The 19239-nt window shown below is 53.5% G+C and overlaps 2 protein-coding genes across 7 annotated transcripts in view; one reads left to right on the top strand and one right to left on the bottom strand.

The window, feature by feature from the left end:
* ANKMY1 (ankyrin repeat and MYND domain containing 1) overlaps positions 1-11873 on the bottom strand; it is a 70334-nt gene extending 58461 nt beyond the window's left edge. The window contains exons 1-5 of one of the 6 annotated variants that reach the window (XM_014842853.3): positions 11633-11865; positions 11004-11166; positions 9919-10108; positions 6646-6789; positions 1598-2070 (exon numbers count right to left, since the gene is read on the bottom strand). In XM_014842853.3, coding sequence (XP_014698339.3) covers positions 1598-2070; positions 6646-6789; positions 9919-10108; positions 11004-11149 — 953 coding nt within the window. In that variant the 5' untranslated portion in view covers positions 11150-11166; positions 11633-11865. Of the gene's footprint in view, positions 1-1597; positions 2071-6645; positions 6790-8320; positions 8625-9918; positions 10109-11003; positions 11167-11632 lie in introns of those variants that run through there. The other 5 variants (XM_070489235.1, XM_070489236.1, XM_044751282.2 and 2 more) reach the window with 5 other exon arrangements.
* A 4563-nt stretch (positions 11874-16436) lies between these two features.
* DUSP28 (dual specificity phosphatase 28) lies at positions 16437-18821 on the top strand. Its single transcript, XM_014842859.3, has 2 exons — positions 16437-17525; positions 17703-18821. Exons 1-2 carry the CDS (start codon positions 17133-17135, stop codon positions 17826-17828), a joined length of 519 nt encoding a protein of 172 aa, XP_014698345.2. The 5' UTR covers positions 16437-17132; the 3' UTR covers positions 17829-18821.
* Positions 18822-19239: the final 418 nt, after the last annotated feature.

Raw genomic sequence — 19239 nt, 5'->3', positions numbered from 1 at the left:
TCCTCATGGTGGGAGCGCATTGACCTTCCCGTGCCTCAGGGCTCAGGGTGCCTGAGGAGTGGACTTTGAGGGGCGGAGAGAGGGTCCGGGGCAGTGCGGGGCATGCAGCCATGGGCAGCATGGATGGAGTGCAGTGGTGGGACATGCTGCCCACAGGTGAAGATGCTATGCTCAGGCTAAGTATCTATCCTGGGCAAGAATGGCTGCAAGGGACCCCATGAGTCGCGGATTCACCTGGTCCCTCCGTGTGTGCTGGAAAAGGGGCTCTCTTAGCAGGGGCCCTGGATGGGAAGGAGGCCAGGTACACACACACATGGGCCCAGCACAGGAACATGAAAGTCCCAAGGCCATTCACCACACACACTGAAGCTTCCTGAGAGCACATAGCCCCTCTCACAGCCAAGAACCTGTGGATTTATGGTGGCTTCTGTACCAAAGAGTCATCAACAATTACAGCCTCAGTTCATATTGGTGTGATGGATGGATGGGTGGATGGATGGGTGGGTGGGTGGATGGGCAGATGGGTAGGTGAATGAGTAGATGAGTGGATGGATGGATGGGTGGGTGGATGGGTGGATGGAGGGGGGGTGGATGGGCAGATGGGTAGGTGAATGAGTAGATGAGTGGGTGGGTGGATGGGTGGATGGGGGGGTGGGTGGGTAGATGGGTAGATGAATAGATAGATGGATGGAGGGATGGACAGAGGTCAGGATGGATGCGTAAGTAGCCAGTTGTGCTCACAAACACACATTCTAAAACAGTTTAGTGATATCCGAGGACAAGGTTTAGGAAAGAGTTTAAAATAGTCTTGAAAATTTTAAATTAAAAAAATCAGTTTTCCTTAGGTGGCCACTAGCTGTGGGGTGGGAGGGGCGTCTTTGGAGACCAACAGCGCAGCTCCATCTTTTCCCCATCATCTTTGGAGAAGCCAGAGGCCCAGCAAGCCCCAAGCCCACTCCTGCCCTGCTCTCCTGCCCTTGGCTCTCGGGCCAGACCCTTATTAACATGTCATGGTAACAGCAGTCCCTTCTCTCAGTGCCGACCTTGTGCAGGGACTTGACCTACAGGATTCTAATCACAGCGACGACCCTGCACAGGTTAGGGGCACCAGCTCTGACCGACACAGAGAACACATGCACAAGGTCCCAGAGTGAGGATTTGAACTCAGCTATCAACTGAGGAGTTTATCCTATTCCACATCCCCTCGCAGGGTCTAGACTACCCTAGAGAGGACCCTGGCTCCACGCTCTCCAAGCGGCCTCCTGATGGCCCCTTCCCCCAAGAGCAGCTGAGCGAGATCCCGGGACCTCCGCATCCCTGTACAGTCATCAATGGCCCCACAGCCCTGCCTGGCTCCCCCACAGCCCCCTGCACTCTGGGAGCGGGTCTCAGCTCACAAGCACCGCCACCCTTCCTCATCAGGCTGCGTGAGTCAGTTAAACGGAAGCGTCTTTAAGTTAACCTGACAAACGGCTCTGAAAGCTACTCAGCCAGGAGCAGAGGCCTCAGGAACCCAGCCCTGAGCTCACGCCTGTCAGCGAGGAGAGGAGCGGGCATCCCAGACAGGAGGATGAGGAAGAAAGATCGAACTGATTACCTAAACTTGTAAGCTTGCTTCTGGATTTTGACCATCAAAGGGGTCTCATTTTTGATAAACCAGGGGTCCCCGTCCTCCACAAATGGAGGGATGTCATTAAGGAAGATCTGGGCATCTAAGTCTCTGCGGAAAGAGCAGGTCATGGGCAGGTGACTGTTGTCCGTCGAGTAGATATGCATCTCTGGAGGCAGAGTGAGGTCGTCATTCAGAAGAAACTGTTTATAGTCATAGAAAAAGGGGTCCTGATCCCCATGCGGATCCCACTCCATTTTCTCCTCATCTGAGAGGCAGATTCTAGCAGGACAGTCCGTGAGGAAGCCCGAGAACTCAGGGTAGCTGCATATGGAGAAGCCGTTGGGAATCTCCGTGCACAGCTTGATGAGGTGCTCTCGGAACCACAGCCCCACATCCTGGCTGCTGTCGGGGTACGTCTCAATGCCCGGCCCGAACCGTTCATCCGCCTTGTACAGCCCCTGTGAAACAGAAGTTGGGAGGGCAAAAGAGGTCATTCAGCAGGGCTGTATATCTTGTGACCAGCTTCTTAAAATCAAAAGAAGAAAACGTAGAGGCAGCCCTGTGACCTAGTGGTTAAGTTTGGCGTGCTCTGCTTCAGTGGCCCAGGTTCGGTCCCTGGCATGGATCTGCACCACTTGTTGGCCATGCTGTGGCGGCAACCCACATACAAAAGAGAGGAAGATTGGCACAGATTTTAGCTCAGGGCGAATCTTTCTCAGCAGAAAAAAAAAAGAAGAAGAAGATGAAGAAAACATATTCCCAAGAAATGTATTCATTCATTCAACAAATATTTATCGAGGTTAGTATGCACGGACACAAGGACCAACAGCAAATGCGTAAATACAGAATGCAGTGGTGGGGAAGGTGCTGCTGACCCTGGCAGTCAGGGCTGGCCTCTCTGAGAACGTAAATGTGTCGAGGATGCCACATGTGGGCTCGTTTCAGGGAACCCTCTGCAGTGCTAACATTGTGGGATTGGCCCATGTACCCCAAAAGTCTGGGACAGCAGCGTGAAGGGTGGAGGTGCCAGGCACAGCGTCAGACAGACCCCCCTCCACCCTCAGCAGGTGTGAACCAAGGAGGGGGGCCTGGAGGAGGAGGGGGAGTTAATCCTTGCTTCCCATGAACCCAGAAAAGTGTGGCAATTTCTGGGCCTTTCTGGATGCTTCCATTGAGTGGGGCAGTCTCCGTGCTGGGTGGAGGATATGTGGAGATGGAAGTGCCAGGAGGGCTGCAGGCAAGAAACGATGAGCTTCAATGCCAAAGAAACGTCCGGCTTCCCGGGGGAGCTGCGTCTTCCCTGAGACGGTGTAAGAGAACACCTGGAAGTCGCAGGGAGGGCAGAGGAACCCGCCCAGGTAAAGGCAGGAGGCCTGAAGCAGTGGGGACATGCGAGTGGCTCCCTGGAGCTGTGCCCTAATCTGTGGCTCCCACCTCAGAGCTCTCCACCCTTCAACACACCTGTCTGAGCACCTCTGGATGCAAGCCTGGGGGCTGGGCACTGTGGCTCCAAGGCTGATGAACTGCTTCAGGTAATCACAATGGTGGGAATAGCACTGTGTTGTGATTCTGAAACTATTATGCATATTTTATGAGATAAAGCACACAAATTTTGTTAATGCCTTTTTTTTTTTTAAGATTTTATTTTTTCCTTTTTCTCCCCAAAGCCGCCCCGGTACATAATTGTATATTCTTTGTCGTGGGTCCTTCTAGTTGTGGCATGCGGGACGCTGCCTCAGCGTGGTTTGATGAGCAGTGCCATGTCGGCACCCAGGATTCAAACCAATGAAACACTGGGCCGCCTGCAGCGGAGCGTGCGAACTTAACCACTCAGCCACGGGGCCAGCCCCTTGTTAATGCTTAGAAACCAAGATTTTTAAGGCTAAGAGAAAAGATATGCCGAAACAACATCATAGTTGTTGAGTAAAAACCCTATACCTCTAAATTGGAACTGGAGACATCAGTATGAACCAATGATGTCTTTTCTCACGCACAAAAAAAGTATTTTCCAGATCTGCTACTGAAAAGGCCCCAAAATAATAACCAACCAGCACAGTCGTAACAAGCACCCAAACTGTGGTTTCTAAATATCCTGTCCCACAGAAGGAACCAGGCTCGATGGCGAAACAGTCGATTCCCGGCCCAGGGCAGGAAATGCATGAATTAGCCTGGAACTGCTTGTCACAGCAGAAAGCAAGAAAGCTACCAAAACCCACTGGAGTTGTGTCAAAATCACAAGAGCTAAACTAAAGAGGGTCCCCCAAGCAAAGGGGGGACGACTTGGGCACCAAAAAGCAAAATAACTGAAATGGGCTAGAACACATCAAATATATTAAAATCCACGAGCTTATAAAGATACTAAGAAAAATCTAACCCTCATTGATCACCATTGAAGGGTGTTAGGAAATAATTTATTACTCTGAAAACTGGTTAAGAGGGGAAAAGATAAAGTATTATCTCGCCTTTCCATACAAACTACCTCAAGGAACCAAAGAGTTGATGAACGATTTGTTTAAATACAGGAATTCTGATTGATAAATGAAGAAGGAATAATGGAAGTAGACTGCCACGGTCTTGCATTCTCTATGAATAACAGCCCCAGACAATGAGCATAGACGCTCTCTACAAGCATGAGAAGAAAGAGCGATGGGCTGTTGTAAAGGACAGAAGGAGGCTGCTGCCTCTCGAGCCCAGTGATCAATTCTGACATCACGTCAAGAAAGACGTGTCTCCAGATACGATCTGTGACAAAGACGCAAAGGCTAGGCAGTGGAGAAATCATATTCTGTTCAACAAAAGGAGGTGGATCAACTGGCTACCCACACCTGAAAGAGGAGAAGCGATCCTGGCTTCACATGAAACACAAAAATTAGCTCCAAATGGATCACAGACCTAAACAGAAGCGCTAAAACCATAAGACGTAGAAGAAAACACAGGAGACAATCTCAGTAACCTCGGGTTAAGCAGAGATTTCTTAACTAAGACACAAAGAAGCCAGAACTAGGAAAGAAAAATTGCTAAGTTGGACCTCATCATAACTTTTTAAAATCTGCTTTTCAAAAGACACTGTTAAGAAAATGAAAAGGCAAGTCACTACCAGGAGAAAATACTTGTAAAGCATGTAACTGACAAACGCTGTGCCCAGAATAAATACAAAGAACTCTAGAAACTCTAAAACAAGAACACAAACAACTCAATTAAAAACAGTGAGCAACACATATGAACAAGCCCTTCGCTAAAGAAGACACATAGATGGCAAATAAGAACATGAAAACATGCTCAATGTCATTTGACATTAGGGTTCTGCAAATTCAGCCCATGATGAGCTACCACAATACACCCATCAGAATGGCTAAAATTGAAAAACTGACAATACCAAGTGCTGACAAAGAAGTGTAGCAACTGGAATTTTTCTGTACCAAAGGCTGAAATGGAAAGTGGCACAGCCACATTGGAAAACCACTTGACAGTTTCTTATAGTTTACCATCCACTTGACCAGCAATCTTGCTCATCAGTATTGATCCAAGTGAAAATAAAGACATGTGTGCACATGAAGACTTGTCATCCAATGTTCTTCACAGCTTTATTCATAATAACCAAAAACTTGAAAGAACTCAAATGCGCAGTGATTGGTGAATCAATAAAAAATGTGTATTATATCTATACAATGGAATACTACTCCATGGTGAAAAGAAATGAACTACTAAAATATGCAAAACATGTGTGAACCTCAAGAGAATCATGCCTCAAGGCAAAGCAGGCAGACATTCAATACCAAAGACAGTGTGATTCCATTTATATGAAACTACAGAAAACGGGAAACTACAGTGATAAACAGGTTAGGGTTGTCAAGGGCTACAGGGTGGAGGCTGAGGGTGACTATAAAGGAGGAGGGTTAACCAGGAGGGTAAGTTTACACACACAGGAACCACACACACTCACAAAAACCCCTATTCATATGTATGTTTATAGCAGCCTTATTCACAATCGCCCAAAACTGGAAACAACCCCAATCCTGTCAGCTGGGGAACAGACAACCGGGGGAGGATCCTGCAGTGGAGGACTCCTCAGCGATAAGCAGCATCTCTCGGTACACAACCACGCAGAAGAATCTCAGACGCTCTTTGCCGAGCGAAAGACACCAGCCACAAAAGCCTGCACCTCGTACGATTTCACTGCTACGGCATTCTCGCAGAGGCAAAATCATAGGCAAAAAGGCATCTGCTGAGGGCTGGGGGTGGGAGCCGAGACCTGCTACAAAGGGGCCCGGGGTCGTGTTTGGGGTGAAGGAGCCGTTCTGTATTCCGATTGTGGTGGTAGCTACACACTGTGTGCTTGTCACAACTTTCGGAACTGTAAACTAAAGCGAGTGAATTTTACTGTGAATTACATCGTCGTAAAATAAAAAGGAGGAAAAGGTATCTGTATTTGCAAAACCAGGAATCTTCTTCAGAAAAAAAGGCAAGTTTCAAAAGAATATGCACAGAACGATCCAGTTTATGTATAAAAAAGTAAGTATCTATAGTGCAGTCTTTGTTTAATCTAGAGGATATAAAACAATTTGCTGATACCCTACCCCTGCTCTGGCGAATGGAATAATAAGAGGCTCTCTCTGTCTCTCTTTTTTTTTTTGTGAGGAAGATTGGCCCTGAGCTAACATCTATTGCAAATCTCCCTTATTTTTTTCCCCCAAAGCCCACTACACAGTTGTATATCCTAGTTGTAGGTCCTTCTAGTTCTTCTGTGTGGGACGCCACCACAGCACGGCTTCATGAGTGGTGTGGGGATCTGCACCCAGGATCTGAACCGGTGAACCCCAGGCCACCAAAGCGGAGCATGTGAAGTTAATCACTCAGCCATGGCGCTGGCCCCCAAGGCTCTCTTATTCTCATTTTCTCTTTCATGTAACTTATTACTGGTACTATTATAATCACCAAAAATAAGAAAACTGTTTCTTGTTAAACAAACTTCCCTGGAACCTAAATATCTTCTTGTCCAGTGCCCTGAACCTGCAGGGGCCCCGGCCCCTCACCTGGAAGAGCCTGGTCTTCATGCACATGGTGCCATAGCCTTCTCGGCAGCTGAGATAAAACGTGCCCGTGAAACTGGAGCCATCCGGCCACGTGTAGGTGCCTGAGCCGTGGCAGTGGTCGCGGTAAAACTGCCCGTGGTAGGACTGTGGACAGAGCGCTCAGTTAGGGGGGTGTCTGATGGGCTGCTCCTCACCACCCCAGAACCTAACAGAGGGCCTCGCACACCTGGCTGGCAACGAGTGGGGACTGCTGGGGCTGCATAGGTCTCAAGGGGTGCCTGGCCACAGGGCCCCCTTCAAGTTCAGGTGGCCAACATGACTATTAGAGTTGGTCAAGCAAAACACGCAGATCGGGTACCAGGCGATCAGCCCCCCTGATGGCCACGCTCCCTCCTGCCCTGGCTCAGGCGGGCGAGTAAGGGGAGGTGTCTGGAACTGCCCAGACCTCCTGAGTCAGGAAAGGGAGGCTGTGCCCAGGTCGATGCCCTCCCTGGGTTTGGCGAGACCTGTCTCTTCTCAGCAGGTCTGGCCCAGGCTCAGCTCCCACCCTGCCCGGCTCCTGCTCAGGCCCACAGGCAGCAGGCGGGCCCAGGGAGCGGGGTCCACCAGAGTCGGGGTCACAGTGTGGGACCCCGCACTTGAGGAAACACCAGTGTGGCTTTGATTTACAACTCCTCAATATCGAGGCCATGGATGTGGGCCTCTGTCTGTGCTCTTGTCCCGAGCCCCGCAAACCTTAGGAGTGGGTCTGTCGGAGCCTTCCCCTCCACCGGGGCCCAGAAGGAAAAAGAATGTGACATCCATTCCAAGCACTTTCCAATCCCTAGACTTGACTGTCATGCGTGTTGACGGCTGCCTTCCATATTGGAAGCAGGCTGGCTCGGGCACCCAGTTCACCGTCTGTGCTCACAGACCCCTCGTGTGAACAGGTCGGCAAGTATTGCCTGCTTAGAGTCCCTTCTCTTTTCTCTCACGATGGACACGACTCCCCATGGATGTGGCGGTGGACTGACCCCAGCCTCCGGGAACATGACCAAGCCTGGCCAACCAGGGGACTCCTGACCTCCAGGCCCAGCCTCGATTTAGGTGTGGTCACAGGACCCAACCCCAAGCCAGACCAATGTCCTGCTGGGGCCTTCTCTCTCTTTGAGGAGTGCGTGACACTGCCCTCATGGGCTTGCCAGATGGCAGAAGGTCAGTCCCAGCCCCCCACATGGCGATGGGGAGAGAGAGGTCCTGACAGGTCATTAGAACCCCCCGAGCCAGCCAAGCCTAGGGCTCCATGACCCCTGCTGACGGACTTTTCAGTGACAAGAGCTAACAAAGGCCCTTTTCCGTTTCAGCTGGGTTGAATTTGGGTTCTGTTAGCGGCTAGTCCTGAAGAGTTTGGCCAGTGCAAGGATGTCTAGCGAGCAGAGAGGCAACAGGCTGGGGACCGCCTGACTTCCCCCAATATTCATTTAATTTGTATGCTATTGTGGGCATATCAGAGTCCACCCAACTAAAAACAGTCCTAAGTGCCAAATCGTTTGTGCAGAGCCACAGGGGGAACATTGAACCCTCAGCTCCCCAGGTTGGTATGCGTGAGAGAGGACTTCTGTCCACACCCCGGGAGAGCAGCACTGGGGGGCCGGCACTGTCCCTCCCTCCAGCCCTCCCTCGCCCCCACACAGACCAAGAGCCTCATCTGACCAGCCAGAGCTGACACGCTCGGTCTTGTTCTTCAGATACACTTAGCATGTCCAAGGTCGCTGCTCATGAGCGGCATGCCCTGTTCCTTCTGGCCTCTCTGGTTCATCAGCTGTCGTGGCTGGCAGCGCAGCTGCTCAGTGGACCCAGAGGTCCCAGCCAGGCAGTAAGGAGACTGACGGTCCCCCTCGATGACCCCCTGTTGTGGTCTCCCTTCTCAGGGTGAAGCTGAGGGCTGAAGGACAGGTTGGCACGTCCAAACCTCCTACAACCACGAACAAGGGCTGTCTGACCGCTGGACACCACACGGTGGATAAAGAGAAACTAGCCAAGGACTAAAGAAACAAATGCTGAACAAGAATCGGTGCTCAAATCAGCAATGTCATGGTGACTTGCATTCCTTGACAGAAGCTCAGCAGAGGCTCAGGTCCGGCTGGCCCCGCCTCTGCCCTGATCACATGAGGTCTGGAGGCTCCTCTGAGCTGTGGGCACATTCCAGGCGGGGACTGGGCTGGGGACCCAGAAGCTCTGCCTCCTCCTGCAGCTACTCTTGCTCCCCATTCCCCAGGATCCATCCCAAGACCCCTCCTCGTCTCCCCCACCCCTCTCCTCTGACCTAGGGGGTCTAAGTGCAAGCGGTGAAGGGTTGGATGAGGCAGCTCAGCCTTGGGCACCAAGATCAAAGAAACCATGGCCCTAGAGGCAGAACAGAGCATGGAAAAGAGAGCAGAGCCGGGACCCCACGTGGCCCCCAAGAGGTTGTGCCAGCCAGCGCCTCCCTCCAGAAGAGCTTCAGTGCCAGGCCACCGGCCTTCTGGGTCCTTTGAGCTGCCCTCAGACTCTCATAATCCCCCAAATACACACACACCCCTACATTGCCTCTGGACAGTCTCTATTATTTGCAAGCAAAAGATGCACAACATCTCGGCTGAACCACACAATGCTGAGGGCAACACAGGGCAGAATCCCCCACCTGGGCACAGGTGTAGCCGGCAGGGATGTGACACACCACCGGGAAATCTTCAGAACCCAGCATCCCCCTGGGGAGGCACGCAAAGCCCCCCAAGACGTAGCATACGCCCAGCTTTGCCACAAGCATGGCTGCTCCACCCAGCCAGGGATGCCAGGTGGAGCAAACAACTTCTGCCAAAGGCCCCTCGGAGCCTCCACTGAGGTCCTGGATGCAGCCTCCAGCGGACACCAGATGGTGCTCTCATTTTGTCTTTAAGAAGCTCCTTTCCTCCTGTTTAACCTTAAATACAGAGCAATGTCACCAATGTAAATACACAACTCGCTACAGTAATTCACAATTTTAAAACATTTACGCAGAATAAGAATTTATCTTCTTAAGTAACAGCTCCCCAAGCCGGGGCCTATGGACGCCCGGGCAAACTGCAGGCATGATCTTGCAAGTCTGTAAGGATGTTTCTCTCTGGGCATTTCTCAAGCAGGAAACATTAGTCTAGCATCCTTCCTGTTGGTGGATCTATGAGTTCACATTACATCCCTCTTAGAAGAAGGGAGACGGCCAGGGTTGGCCAAGCCCTGGGGGGAGGTGGGGAGGAAGCATTGGAAGCTACTTACCTCACCTGTAGGCCAAGAAAATTCCCCGTATCCCAGCTTCATGTCCAGCCCGAACTCCCCTCGGTAGACGCAGCCGTCCTGCCACTCCTGCACACCTCGGACGAGCTGGATATTGGCCCTCTTCAGGGAGTTCCTGAGAGAGCCCTCCTCCTCCTTCTCCTCCTCCTCCTCTGGGGCCTCTGCGAAGTCCCTATGAGGATGAAGAGCAGGAGGAGATCACCGGAAACGGCCAGCTGGCAAGGTGGGCGAGAGCTGGACCACCTGGCTCTGCCACCAGACAGCTTCCTTACCCCCTTGTGACTCAGTTTCCTCATCTGTAAAGTGGGGACTATGTCAGCCTGCTCAGTTGATATTACAAAGTACCACAGACTGAGGGGCTCAAACAGCAGACATCTATTGCTCACAGTTCTGGAGGAGGGAAGTCCGAGATCAGGGTGCCTGTAGACTCGGTTCCTAGTGAGGGCCTGCTTCCCGGTTCACCGACGGCACCTTCTCCCTGTGCCCTCACATGGCCGAGAGAGGAAGCTCTAGTCTCTTCTTCTTATAAAGGCACTAACCTCCTCATGGGGGCCCCACTCTCATGACCTCGCCTAAACCTGATTGCCCTCCACAAAATCCCGTCTCCTATCCCCCAAAGGCACCATCACATTGGGAGTCAGGGCTGCCACATGTGGATTTGGGGACGGGACACAGTTCACTCACAAGATGTCAAAGTAAGGCTCTGAGAGGGGCACGTGGGCCATAGGAGGCCTGAGGCATGTCAGCCCCCCCGCCATTAGCAACATACTGTGAAGAAGCCGTGCCAGTTTGGGGACCGCACAGTGTAAAGTCCTAAGGCTGTGAGGGGGTGACACCGCAAGGCTGAGTGGGCAGGCTGAAGGGAGCACGCCCAGATCAGCCACAGGCTTCCAGGTATCCATTATTGTCATTTTGCTCTGTGGCTGTTAACACAACGTGGAGGTTTTCCTATTTCTTCAGAGACTAATTTTTTGAGGGGTAAAATAACTTTAGCAATTTTTTAACACCTGCCTCAACGCTGGATGCCAGCTAAGTCTGGTCCCCAGCATCAGGGAGGGTCCCCGCACCTTTTGGTGAAGAGCCTGGAGCTCTCCAGGGTCCCCGGGCCCTCGGCGGCAGCAGCAGGCTCTCCGCCCCTGCCCTCCAGCAGGACTTCGGAGCTGTAAGCATTTGGGACTTCGTGACACAGGCCTGAGGAATAACCACCTTCCATGTCTCTCGTCTTCGAACCTGGAAGCAACACCAGAGACCCACATTCGCCCTCAGGGCTCCTGGCGGGAGCCATGCACGGCCCCATCGGCCTCAGAGAAAGGTCCCCTCCCCTAACCCGGGTGACGCCCCCGATCTTGTTGGGAGCCCCCGGGGAACCTCTGCCAGCACCCCAAGGGTGTCCCTGTCCCTTCCCTGGGGTAGGAACCACAGGAAGGGCCGTTGGGGCCACCGTCCCACGACCTCGTTCAGGCCACGTGTTGGAGTCAGTCCTTCCCCCGCTAACTGCCCGAGGGGGCCGCAGACAGCAGGCTCCCCCTCCCCCGCGGCCTCGGAAGCCAGCCCGCGACGGCGGCGGCACCGGGTGCGGGGACACGGCCGCCGCCCAACCCCACACTCAGCCTCCCACGCACATCGGGGCCCTAATCCCTTCCCTGCCCTCCCGGGAGGATAGCGGGCCAGGCCCGGGGGCGTGGGGCGCACGCACAGGTCCCCACCGCCGCCTCCACCGAGCTCGGGGACCCCCGACTCCGGCTCCCCGCGACTCGCCGCGCCCCTCCGGGACCCCGCCGAGCCCCTGCCGCGGGGCTGCACCGAGGCTCGGAGAGCTCGCACCAGCGCTCGGGGTCACCGGCCGCACCGGGTCAGCCCCGGACGGGAGTCCGCGCAGCGCAGCCTCCACCGGCTCCGCTCGGTGCGCCGGCAGCGTCGGGTTTCCCTGGAGACGGGCCGGCCGCCCACGTGACCGCCGCTCTCGCCTCCGCCAATCCGCGCGCCCAAACACGCCGGGCCACGCCCCCGGGCTGCTCCAGGACAGGCGACGCCCCTCTGTGACCTCACGGGACCCTGGGCCTCCCGCCCCCACCTGGTGCCCCCCTCGCGCCCCTACGCCTCCTCCATCTCCATCTCGGACACCGGCAGAGGACGGCGGGTCCGTCCCCAGGTTTAGGGCTCCCGGGGAGACTGCGCGAAATGCTCCCAACGCCCCGGGAAAGAGAGCACGGGTGTGCCTGTGGGAGGAAACTGAGGCACCAGGGAGTTCATGAACTTGCCCACGGTCACGAGCTAGAACGTGATAGAGTCAATATCTGATCAAGCTCTGCCTGACTCCAAAGCCGGGTTTTGTCCACAGGGTAAATGTTTGTGGAAGGCACAGAGGGGGAGCTCGTGGTCTGGTGGGGGGACAAGGTGAGTGAGGACGGGGCCCCAGGTCACTGGGAGAGAAGAAGGATTCGCTGTGTGGACGGAGGGGTCACTGGGGAAGACTTGATGGAGGGAGGATTCCTGAATAGGGTTTCAGAGGATGCACAGGAGCTCTCCAAAGAGAAAAGAGCACATTTCAGGGAAGCCAACTAGGATGTGCAGAGGCACGACGGTGGGGCAGCACCAGGGGCTTCGGCACCTGAAGCTGTTGGGGCTTCCTGGAGACTGAGAGGAGGAGTGCCCTGCTTGGGGTTCTCAACCCAGACTGCCCCTTAGAACAGGGGGTAAAGAATATGAAGTGCCGAGGCCCAGTCCCTCCCCCACTGACTAGAAGGGCGTGGACTAAGGCAAATGTGCCAGGAGTCCCGGGTTCTAGGGTCACCGTCTCCCAATTCACCTCTCCCATCTCCCTTGGTCCCCGCCTTGGTTCCTGGATGCCCCCTCTCTTTACCTCTTGTCCTTGCCCTCGCTCTGTTGGGTTCCCTCCAACTGCAGCTTGGGAGGCTGAGCAGAGGCAAACTGAGCTGTCTTTAAAATTCATTTGTTATGAAAAGAGAAAGAAAAATGGTCAACTAAGACTTCAAAATATCCTACGAGCCTGTTAAACCGTATCACCTGTTGTGGGTTGAATGGTGTCCCCCAAAAAGATAAGTTCAAGTCCCTACCCTGGTACCTGTGAATGACCTTATATGGAAATAGGGTCTTCACCAGTGTAATCAAGTTGAGGTCCTACTGGATTAGGGTGTGCCCTAAACCAAATGACTGGTGTCCCTATAAGGAGAGAGAGACTTGGAGACCCAAGCAGAGGGGTGAATGAACTGCTGGTGTTTCAAGCCACCCGGTTTGTGACACTTTGTTACAGTGACTCTAGGACAATAATACATCCCCCAAATGAATGACTCTGAACAACAGCTAAAAGAAAGCTATCTGTGGCCGCTTTGGCAAACCTGACAAGTTGGGAAGATTGGCAAAAAAAAAAATTCTAAATAAAATGTGGCCAGAGAAGAAAAGGTGTCCTGGAAACTTATGTAAACTGGAAAAAATGCAATATGAAACGCTGATATTTTACTCCTATTCATAAGAATATAGGCACTGAAATTCTAAAAACCAGGCATGTGAAGATTAAAAAGCCCTATTTCCACAAATTGATACAAGTCCTACATTGACACTCAAGAATATGTTCAAAAGAACATTTTCATAAGAATAATATCTTAACATTCCTTGACATTATTCAAGAATATGAACTTTAAAAGTCTTTGGTGAACTAGTAAACTTGGTAAATTCAGCAAATTAGTAATTTAGCAAACTGTCTTTATGAAGAGTGGCTTTCAGCACAGCAGCCACTCATAAGAGTTGTGGTATTTGCAAAGCAGAAAATGCCGACTGAACCTATCATTGTTATGAAATTTAATGGCATACGGCTGATGAAGCCTGCATGGGAAAGGAGAGTGGCATGTCTATTAAAATTCAATTGAAGACTTTGAAAAGTTGACAAAGGTCACTTAAAAGTTGCAATCAGGGGCCGGCCTGGGGGCATAGTGGTTAAGTTTGCACACTCCGATTCAGGGGCCCAGGGTTCACAGGTTCAGATCCTGGGCATGGACCTATGCACCACTCATTAAGCCACGCTGTGGCAGCGCCCCACATACAAAACAGAGGAAGATTGCCACAGATGTGAGCTCAGCAACAATCTTCCTCAAGCAAAAAGAGAAAGATTGGCAACAGATGTTAGCTCAGGACCAAGCTTCCTCACCAAAAAAAGAAAAGTTGCAATCAAATTAGATACAGATGAGACACTGTAAGAGACTGTGGGAAAAATCATTTAAAAAATTCCAAAAGGCTTCTACTTGCAGATTGCTCCTCAAATGCTTTGAAGTTCACAGGAAGGGAAAGAACAGGAACTGGAAGGCACAGCCAGGCACTGAGTGCCACCATGAGCCACACCCCACTGGCCCCAGCGAGACCATCAGCAGAGGAAAGTGAAAGGATATTTGTGTATATAGTGAGTCAAAATCCAACGTTTAAGGAGAGTGGGTAATTTTTTGGGGACTCTCCTGCTTTAAATGGCTTTTTAGCTTGACTAAGTGATGGGTACAGACTTTATCATGTATCAGAATCATGTGGGGAGTGTGGTAAAACACAGCTTCCTGGGTCACACCCCAGAGGCCTGGGAATCTGCATTCCAACCACATTCCCAGATGCTGCTGAGATGTGGACAGCACTTTGAGAGCCACTGGGCTATAGTGTGAGGTGCAGGCGGGGACGGAGAGAGAGATGACGCTAGAGGGAAAGGACAGGAGGGGCCTTGAATGCCAGGTTAAAGACAGAAGGAGCAAGATGTTTTTAAGCAGGCGGGCGATGCGGTCAGATGTGAGCTTTGAATCAGAGACTTTCAAGACTTTGCTTGGGACCCACCCTAAGACCCCATTTTACATCAAAAACAAACCTAACAAAAAATACCCATGCAAATCTCACTCTACTACACACAGGCACCTTAATATTTGCACGTATTCTTTTCTATACCATTTCACTAAAAAGTAAAATACTGGTCATGACCCACAAAATTGACTTCACAACCCACTAATGGATCACGACTTGCTAATGAGTCAGGACCGACATCCGAAAAGCACTGCTTTAGAAAGCGCATTCTGCTACAGCGAGGAAGGCTGGAAGGCAGGCACCCCTCAGGAGCTGGGTGCCAGGTCCCGAAGAGGATGGCCCAAACTAAATGTAGCAGTCAAGGTGGAGAGAATGGATTTAAGACACTTAGGATGTCTTGTTACTGATTCATTAGTCAGGGGGGTGAAGGAGCAGGAGGGATCAGGTGGGAGGCCTCGGAACAGAAGACCCACCTCGAACACCGTCCAAGAATAAAGGGTGATTTGTTGGCTCAGGAAACCAAACAGTCCAGAGGCAAGAGGGTCCTCAGGTTTGGTTTGATTCAGAGCCCCAACAATGTCATCAAGAACCCCGTTCCTCCCAACTCTGCTTCCTCTCAAGCCTGGCTTGCCCTTGTGGTCATAAGGAGAACAGAGGAAACTTCCAAACTCCTCTCTCATCGTTCGTTCATAGGAGAGCCCAAGCCCTTTCCTGCAGCAATGGGAGGGGGAGGGGCCAGGGAACTGGCTTCATGCCTGGAGGTATCCCCAGCCTGCTTCTGGAGCTGGGGGACAGGGACTCTCCACCTACTTGGACGGTTCCCATGAACTCTGGAAAATAGGAATTCCTTTCCCTCCCCATCCCAGGAAAGCCAGTCTGTCCTTAGGGCAGAGGAAGAGGGAAATGGATGCTGGGAAGGCCTCCCCTAGGTGGGGCTAGACCTGCAGCCAGTGAAGAGCTGGCAGCAGACCGCCATTTGAGTCTTTAGCTCGGAGGGAGCCCTAGGCTGCAGTAAAGATCTGACAGTGGCAAGCACCTGGTGGCTGCTGCTGGAATGGAGAGAATCAAGATCACTCAGAGAGATTGTACCAGTACAGTTTGTCAGATTGATCTAGGACCTAGGGGCAGGGGAGACTGGAGGATAATTTCTGGTAGCATGAATTGTAAATCTTTTTTTTTTTTTTGAGGAAGAACAGCCCTGAGCTAACATCTTCTGCCAATCGTCCTCTTTTTGCTGAGGAAGACTGGCCCTGAGCTAACATCGTGCCCATCTTCCTCTACTTTATATGTGGGACGCCTGCCACAGCATGGCTTGCCAAGTGGTGCCATCTCTGCACCCAGGATCCGAACCCTGGGCCACCAAAGCGGAACGTGCGCACTTAACCGTTGCGCCACCAGCCGGTCCCGGATTGTAAATCTTAAGTAAACGATGGAGATGAATGGGAAAATGTTTCACTATTATTAGAATAAAACTGAAACTGCAATAACAATATATGCAGGGCTGCAAGGCAGTTAATGCTCACTGCAACCATTCCCGGAAAGACACAGGACATCAGAAAAACCCCTCGAAGAGGTCTTCTTAAATGACAGCTACGCGGACCTTAAATGATTTAAATTAACTTTTAAAAGTTACAGTGGTGACCCCAAAAAGTTAAAACAACAGAAACACTGGTCTATGAGGAAGTATCAAATAACATGAAGTTAACGGTGAATAGTTTTATTTTACATGAACCATGTGTTGCAATAAAAGGGAAAATAAAATGCAGAAATTACACAGGGCGATTTATTAGGAAGCAGGCAACAAAAGGGAATAGACGCAAAGCTGTACTAAGGGCACCTCAGCCGGCAACGCGGTTGCAAGAGTGGTTATGAAGAGTACGGCCTGCCGACGAACCCACAGGGAAGACACTGGTCCGGGCCACATGAGAGTGTGGCAGGGTCCCTGCTCCTCTGCACGGCAGTCGCAGGTGAGAGGGGCCCTGCTGCCCTCCCGCCCAGCTGGACTGGCTCCGGTGACGGCGGCCGCGTCTGCGCAACCTCCCGGGTCGCATGCACCTGCACCGGTAGCTCTAGAAGCCCCGCCTCGCAGCTCCGCCCGGCACAGGCTACTAGGGTGCGGCCCATTCATTCCAGGCCCCCAGCCCCGCCTACTCCGCTGCAGCCAATCCGACTCTCCCGCTGAGTAAGAGCCCAGCCAATGGCAGTCCTCCCCAACCACAGCCAATCAGAAGAGGGGGCCCGCACAGCCTGGCCAATGAGGCGGCGATTAGGGAGACATGGGCGGACCCCGCTCCCGGGCGGGGAAGGAGCGGCGCTCGGAGGTCTCTAGGACCCGGGGGCACGCGGCCGGCCTCCCACCAGCCAGCCCAAAATAAGCCCCCGGGCGGGGCGCCCGAGCGCCAGTCATGGACTCGGAACTAGCCGGCCGCCGTGAGGCCGCCCCGCCCGCGCCGCCGCCGTTCGTGCGCGTGGCGCCGTCGCTCTTCCTCGGGAGTGCGCGCGCCGCGGCCGGGCCGGAGCTGCTGGCGCGCGCGGGCGTCACCCTGTGCGTCAATGTCTCGCGCCAGCAGCCTGGGCCGAGCGCGCCCGGCGTGGGCGAGCTGCGCGTGCCCGTGTTCGACGACCCGGCCGAGGACCTGCTGGTGCACCTGGAGCCCACCTGCGCCGCCATGGAGGCCGCGGTGCGCGCCGGCGGCGCCTGCCTCGTCTACTGCAAGAACGGCCGCAGCCGCTCGGCCGCCGTCTGCACTGCCTACCTCATGCGGCACCGCGGCCTCGGCCTGGAGGCGGCCTTCCAGGTGCGGCAGGGCGGGACTTCCGGGGGCGAGGACTTCCTGGAGGGGCGGGGCTCCGGCGTGGGCGGGCCTTCCGGGAGGGCGGACTTCCGGACTGGAAGCGAGTTCGTGGGGCGCCCGGCGCCGGAGGAGTCTGCGGGGATGGTTGCGCGGAGCTCAGCCCGAGCTTCTCGTTCGCAGGCCGTGAAGAGCGCGCGCCCCGTGGCCGAACCCAACCCGGGCTTCTGGGCTCAGCTGCGGAAGTACGAGGAGGCCCTGCAGTCCCGGTCCCTCCTGCCGCGGAGCGCCCGGGACAGCGAGCCCTAGTCGGTCAGCCTGCGCCTGGAGCAGGCGCTGGGCTTTCCCGCGGCCCCTGGGCTGGGGGAGGGAGGCCACGCACTGACCGAGACTGGTCCCTCCTCTCCTTCCTCACTGTCACACGCTGTGTTCGCTTTCTGTGTCTTCCTGAAATGCAGCTTCAGAGTCTCTGTCCCCTCTTGACCGTAGTGCGGGGTGTGTCCACCGAGGAGGGCACGGGGAGCCGTCCCTCCCTTGGACAGCAGGCTTATTAGACAGGGCTCGGTCAGGAAAATCAAAACCACTGGAGGGATTTTAGGCAGAAAGACATTTAATACAGAAATCAAGGCCGGAGAGCCACGGTCAGGAGATCAGGAAGTGGGGGAGTCCCGAAGACCCTCCACCCTCACCCTGGCTTCCTGCCACTCTGATGTGGGCGACTCTGGGAGGGCACCTCGGACTGCTGGCGAAGCCTCGTGCCTGCCATCTGCTCGAGCCACAGGCTTTTCCCAAACCTCACACTGGTCCCGTCTTAGAACCCACCACAGATCTGGTCAGGAGGGCCCACAGTTTCCAGACTTCTCACTGCTACGTGTAGGTGAGGGTGTGAGGCCGTGTGACAGACCACCCTTGGTGCTCTCTGCGTCCGTACCCACCTCTGACCTTACCTCCCAGCTTCAGCAACAGCATTGAGCCCTGACCTGGCATCCTGCTGCTAACACAGTGGCCCTCCCAAGAGTGGAGGGCACAGAACCCCATCAGCTGCCCCACAGCTTAGATGCCTGTCGATTCCTCTTCTGGTTCAGATGCACCTCACCTGGACATTCTGTCCATATCTGGACATATCTGATCTACTAGATAGATAATTAATCACCATCAACACTCTTTAAATAAGATAGTGGGGAAGGAGAAAAGGAAAAACTGGGTAATGTACATGAATTACAGATAACACAGTTCTTGGTTAATATATACAAATGTATCCATGAGAAAGTAATTAATAAAATAAAGTGTTTGGTGTTATCATTTCCCTTTTCACTATCCATTCTCTGTTCCCTCTACTCTCAACCTGCACCTCACTAGTCCTGGTCTTTCCTGGTGGGGTGACTTGAGCCTTCATCCTGAAGGGCCCAGAGTGGCCCTGCCTGCACTGGTGCTCCCACACACCCGGGAGTATTGGGAGGCATCAGGGGGATGTCCTGAGTTCCAGCGTACTCTTCCTGACCCCGCTGCCCCTGAAGGTCAGGATCAGCCACTCCACCCAGCAGAGCAACCCGTTTTGCCTGATGCCTCGCTGGCCTAAGGAACCCAAAATGGCTACGTGGTGTCTCAGCCTCCCATCCAGGGGCACATGGTGTGTCCCCAGGTGGAAGCATCTTACCTGGGAATGAAGACCTGACCCAGCAGAGCCCGAAGTCGTGGGGATGGGAAGCTCACACTTTTC

Source organism: Equus asinus, chromosome 19 (assembly GCF_041296235.1).
Source record: "Equus asinus isolate D_3611 breed Donkey chromosome 19, EquAss-T2T_v2, whole genome shotgun sequence".
NCBI lineage: Eukaryota > Metazoa > Chordata > Mammalia > Perissodactyla > Equidae > Equus > Equus asinus.
This window is presented reverse-complemented; position numbering and strand designations above follow the sequence as displayed.